The sequence below is a fragment of the Herpailurus yagouaroundi genome, unplaced genomic scaffold, assembly GCF_014898765.1.
Source record: "Herpailurus yagouaroundi ecotype Mexico unplaced genomic scaffold, PumYag 61479, whole genome shotgun sequence".
Classification (NCBI taxonomy): Eukaryota; Metazoa; Chordata; class Mammalia; order Carnivora; family Felidae; genus Herpailurus; species Herpailurus yagouaroundi.
Genome location: NW_024415845.1, coordinates 1 through 5,225, shown reverse-complemented (window position 1 = coordinate 5,225; position 5,225 = coordinate 1). Strand labels below are relative to the sequence as shown.

At 61.5% G+C, this 5,225-nt stretch overlaps 1 protein-coding gene across 3 annotated transcripts; it reads right to left on the bottom strand.

Moving 5' to 3' along the window:
• Positions 1-115: 115 nt before the first annotated feature.
• On the bottom strand, positions 116-4,820 carry NIBAN3 (niban apoptosis regulator 3). Of its 3 annotated transcripts, XM_040466500.1 has the most exons (8): positions 4,529-4,768; positions 3,842-3,957; positions 3,663-3,767; positions 3,303-3,465; positions 2,498-2,688; positions 1,539-1,697; positions 467-583; positions 116-376 (listed from the first exon to the last, which is right to left on the bottom strand). In XM_040466500.1, exons 1-8 carry the CDS (start codon positions 4,656-4,658, stop codon positions 176-178), a joined length of 1,182 nt encoding a protein of 393 aa, XP_040322434.1. In that variant the 5' UTR covers positions 4,659-4,768; the 3' UTR covers positions 116-175. The 3 variants fall into 3 exon arrangements, with proteins under 3 accessions (XP_040322434.1, XP_040322432.1, XP_040322433.1); XM_040466498.1 differs by having other exon boundaries at positions 3,303-3,767; positions 4,529-4,820; XM_040466499.1 differs by having other exon boundaries at positions 467-550; positions 3,303-3,767; positions 4,529-4,820.
• Between the last annotated feature and the right edge of the window lie 405 nt (positions 4,821-5,225).

Here is a 5,225-nt window from a genome sequence, read left to right as displayed (position 1 = left end):
TGTCTTCCCCAGGACATGGCTCATGCCATCAGTTCACTGCTTCTCAGGTGTCATTTTCAGGAAGAGCCTCCCTGGCCACCTGGCGATCCCTCCCCCCCCCTCCACATTCCCTCTCTGCCTCCTCCCTTCTCTGAGATACAATGCATGGGCCCCCCATCCAGCCCAACCACAGGGCTCAGGGAACAATAGTCTCTGAGAGAGAGAGCATTCTGCCCACTTTCATAGAAAGACACAGGCACATGGCTGTCCTCTGGGCCCCATTACTCACCGCTTTGCAGCTACTCTTCAGCTGACTCAACACAAAGGGCAAGAAGATACAAAGCAACCATCCACGGATGAACCTCCTCCGCGCTGAGCTGCTGTCCGACTGGAACTTCTGCGCGGGAAAAGCAGCAGCGGCCAGTCCAGTGGCCCTCTGAGCGCCCGGGTCCACTGCCATCTGCCACGCCCTCCCGGTGGACCTCACCTTCAGCACACGCCCCCTGACTTTCTCCAACTGCTGGGCAGCCTGGGTGCAGTCCAGGGCTGTGGTCAGACACTGGTCCGCCAGCTGTAGGAAGGTGGCCACGGCGTCAGCCATAAGCTGCGGGAAGAGTAACTGCTAGAACCCCGAGAATCACGCTCCGGCCGACGGAGCCCCGGGCCTGCCTGGCTGACCCTTCTCAGCGCGCAGACTGACCCGGCCAATCACTTTTCCCCAGCCTCCTTCTTGTTTCAGGAAACAGCATCCCCTTCCTCTCGGGACTGGGGCATCATCCAATCAGTGGGGATCTGTGTGTAATCTAGCAGAAAGTGCCCTCCGCTCTGGAGGATGGTGCCTGGGTGCTCGGCCTGGGGAGCGGAGAGCCGGTCAGAGTTCAGCCTCGTTGGCTGAGCGCTCTTGTGCAGCGTACAACTTGAACAACTGTACCAGGCAGCACTCGGTCTTCTCCATCCCCGTCTCCTTCACTCACCATGTCAATTAGCAGGCCCCATTCCCTTGGCCTTCAAACACACGCCACTTCTCTCCACCAACAGTGCCCATTGTGCTTCAGGCCTCCTGCCTGCCTCCTCTATTCCTGCCCCCAACAGCCTCTCTTCCCCACAGCAGGTAGGGCTTCCTAAATTTTGAATCTGGTCACGCCCCTCCCCTGCTCACACACCTGCTGTGGCTCCCCATGGCCCTCAGGACAGAGCCTGGCCCCTTAACCCCATACTCAAGTCCCTGACCCACCTGCCCCTCCACCTTGCTGGCAAATCTCCCGCCTTGCTGCCCTCACTTGGAGCCTACAGCCCAGTGTCTCTAAATGGCTTCCAAATGCAGACGAACTCCCTCACCTCCCAGTGCTGTTCCCTCTACCCAGGACGTATTCCACCCCCCATTCCTCCCACCGCTGCTTCAGTTTGAAAGTCCTCTCCTCCTGGGGGGTCCTCCTAACCCTGGAGATGAATCAAGTGTCTCTTCAGAGCTCCCATAGCACCACGGCCCTGTCCACCACGTGTGGTCACAGCCTGCTTATGGGCTGATGTCCGCATGATACCCCCCCACTCGCCCTCACCTGCTGTGCGAGATCCTGGGCCCCAAATACCAGGCTTCGTGTGCCAAAGAAGCCAAAAGGCGCCACCAGCTGCCCCAGGCGCTTCTGGCTTTGCTCAGCCTCACGGTAGCAGGCGTGCATCAGCTCTGAGTCCCATGGCATCTCCCCAAACGAGTAAACCTGTGCCCCGATGGCAGTCAGGTGACAAAAACACCATCAGTCGATGGAAAAGCCGGGCCAAGGACCTCACAGCCAATTCGTAGCAAGAGAAATGCAAATGGAAACACATCCCACCTCAGCCATTACCCCCAAAATGCGTAATAAAGACAACAGGTATGGTGTAGGACATAAAATGGTAAAACCTGAAAGAAATAGACAACACGCCGTGCTGGCACGACTGAGGGGCAACAGGCACACCAGCCCTTGTCACACCCGCACCCATCACCTGATCCCCTCTCTATCCTTGGCTCTGGGGCCACAGAAATGGAGTAACCCCATATGGTCTCTGCCCTCAAGGAGCTCACAGAAAAGTTGGGGAAGATAAACTATCGACAATCAAGTGATTATGAAACGGAGGCCTAATGAGTTGAAGTTTTCCTGGCACTTAGTAGGTGTTCATTTAATATCAGAAGAACAGGGGCGACCTGCATGGAGCAGAAGTCACTGGCTTAGGGGATGGGGGATGGGCTCTGGCAAACAGAGGAACGGGAAGAGGAGGGATTTGAGGGCAGGTGATTCCAGACGCATGTTGCTAAAATCCTCCTCTTGTCGTTTTGCTCCTCCCCCGACCGTGTTTCAAACTGTACCCCTCAACGACCAGAGCATGGTGGTCTACAATAAGAAAAAAGCACCCTAGGGCAAAGTTCGGAAACAGTTTTCAAAGGAGGCTTTCAAACAGAAAGATGAGAGGGTTCACGCAACTCTTCTGTGAGGTTAACACGCCGCACGTCCGTCGAATGAACCCCACCCCGGGAGCTCACCTCCTGGCGCAAGCGGGTGCTAGAGGGGCTCCCACGCAGGTGGCGAGACAGGCGGTCCATGCCCTGGGCTAGGAGGGTCTGCACTGTTGAGAGCACGGCTTCCACGGTGCTCAGCAGCTTTTGCGTGACCCGGGACAGCTGTGTGTCCACCCTCCCGCGCAGGCAGGACTCCAGGGGGCCCTCGACCTCCACTGGAATGGGAAGACACTAGCCCGGGTCTCCTCCGCAAGGTGCTCCGCAAAGGGGGCGCAGGCGGCCCGGGGCTCAGCACGAGGAGGACAGGGGCTCAGACTCTGAGCGCCCTCTTCTACCATTTTACAGGTGAGAAAACTGAGGCTTTGCGTGCGGCAGCAATGAGCTCAAAGCCGTACGCCCGAGAGACCAGAGTCTGGATTCCAAGCCGGTTGTCTTTGTCACTGAGCAGAGTGGGAGCCTCCGCCGTCTGACCGGGACAACCCGGGTCAGGTCTGCCACTACCTGTGCCTCCACCCCTCTCCCGACTGGATGTCATTAGCCCCATCCCTAGCCCGCCGCCTTTCCGCGGCCGCGACCTCGCTCTTGACCCCGCCCTGGTCTGGCATCCTCCAGCCTTGGCCCAAGGCCACGCCCATACTCCAACTTCTACCCCGCCCCTCATGCCCCGCCCTTTCTTTGTCCTGCCCTGTCCCGCTGGGTCTTGGGTCCGGATCCTCGGCCCCACCCCTTACGCCCACCCAGTTCCCCGCCTACCAGTCAGGCCCCTGGCCCCGCCCCTCCCGGCCGAGGCCCCGCCCCTCCCGGCCGAGGCCCCGCCCCCAGGCCTCACCCCGCAGCCTCCGCGCCACGCGCGCCCGCAGCTGCAGAATCTGGTCCACGTCCGGGCGGATGGTCTTCTCCAGGGCCGCCAGCAGTTCGTCCTTTTCCGGCTGGAAGGCGCGGAGCCCGGCGGAGGCCCCGGCCAGGACGGCAGCGTGGACTGCGTCTAGGAGCTGTCCGGACCGGCCAAGGGGACCCCACACGGGCCAGAGGCGCGACAGCGAGCCGAGATGGGGCGGGATGGGGGAAGAGAGACACAGAGACGGAGAGCCAGAGAGACGCGCAGAGAGTTTAGGGGACAGTCGCGGGGAGGGGGAAGACGGGCCCCAGGGTCCGGCCCCTATCCCCCTGTGCGGCCACCCGCGTGTACCTCGGTCCAGGCCCAGGCACGGTTGCGGCTGGCCCCCCGCAGGCCGGGCAGGGTCTGGGCTCGCAGCGCCGGCAGCAGCTCCCGCATCAGCACCCCGGTCAGCACCTGCGGGAGAGGGGGCCTTAGGCGCCCGCGGCGGGCCTAGAGGGGTCCCGGGGGCGGCTTCGCACCGCACTGACCTCGGCATCCGAGCCCAGGGTCACGTCGTCCTCGCCAAAGTGGCCTCGGCGCTGCCGATAGAGTCTTAAGGCGTCCAGGAAGGCACGGGCTGCGGGGGCCTGACTGCGCTGCAAGACTGAGGGGGCAGTTCCTGAGTGCCAGCCCACTTCTCCCCTGCTCTCACCTCTGCCCGGCTCCCTCTCACCCGGGCAGGAAGCCCTCCACCTCCTCACCAGGTCCCCAGACACCTAAATCTCACCCATCTCCAGACGCTTGCACAAGCAGGGCCCTCTGCAGGGAACATGGTGCCCCAGGACCATCACCGGCCCATAAGGCACCTGGATACTCCGATTTAGGAAAAAGCATCCCCTGTGGGCAGTCACAGGCCAGGCTGCGCGGCCCCTCCCGATAGGCACATCTGTGCGCTCAACAGCCTGCTCAACATGCATGTTGGTCCTGTTCCCCTTCTTCCCCTGGCTGGCCCCAGCTTCAACACACCCTCCTCTGAGCAGCCCTCCCTGATCTCCCAGGCCGAGCTCCCACAGGGCCGCGTCCCCATCACAGCCTGTTGTCACGTCTGTCTCCCCCCAGAATCCATTTCATAAACAAACTGGAAACTTGGGAGAGGACCCCACAGCCAGCAGGGGCGGAGCTATCTCGCCTCGGACCCCAGGACACGCAGCTGCCTGACCTTTCCCGGGACCCACCTGTCCCACGGAGCCGGATGCCACCCTGGAGGGCCAGCCTCCAAGCCCGCCGCGCTTCCCCCGTGGCCGCGGAGAAACAGAGGTGCCGGCGGAAGGGGTGCTGCAGGAACAGGGGGAAGTTCACGGGCATTTCCAGGAGGGGTTCGGGCTCTTCCTGGGTATGCTCTCCTGGAAGCAGACGGAGGAGGCTGGGTCATCCTTCACTCACTCGCTCTACAATCAATCGTTCATTCGCTGGAAGAAAACACCCATGAAAATACCCACCCCACCCCACCCCCACCCCCCACCCCCGCCGCCCACACGGGCAGTTGCTAACATAGTTGCACTATCCTTATTCGGGCTCGGTCCCAGGGGGAGGTGCGCCCAGGGGAGACATCAGCGAGCCATCCCAGCGTTGTTTCTGAACCTCAGCATCCTCCTCAACACGGAGGCCTGGACAGCCACCACCCGTCTGTCTGAGTTGGCACGTCGTCATCTGAGCCCTGCTTGCCCTGGGAGTCAGCCAGGGCCAGATTCAAACCCGGCCAAGTCCCTTGCTAGCTCTATGTGTAGGGCACGCTTTTCCTACCTGGACCTCGGTTTCCTTGCCTATAAAATGGGCCTAAAGGTGATATCGATGACCCGTTGGGAGAACTGTGCGGGAGCCAGGGTGAGTGAATTTTGGGGGGAGGGGGTTAATTTATTGCAGGGGGGGGCC

Coding starts and splice junctions, on each gene's coding strand:
- NIBAN3 (XM_040466498.1), bottom strand. CDS start 4,725: ATGACCCAGCCTCCTCCGTCTGCTTCCAGGAGAGCATACCCAGGAAGA. Junction 3,958..4,528: donor CATCCGGCTCCGTGGGACAG/GTGGGTCCCGGG, acceptor CTGCCCCCTCAG/TCTTGCAGCGCAGTCAGGCC. Junction 2,689..3,302: donor CGTGGCGCGGAGGCTGCGGG/GTGAGGCCTGGG, acceptor TTCCCATTCCAG/TGGAGGTCGAGGGCCCCCTG.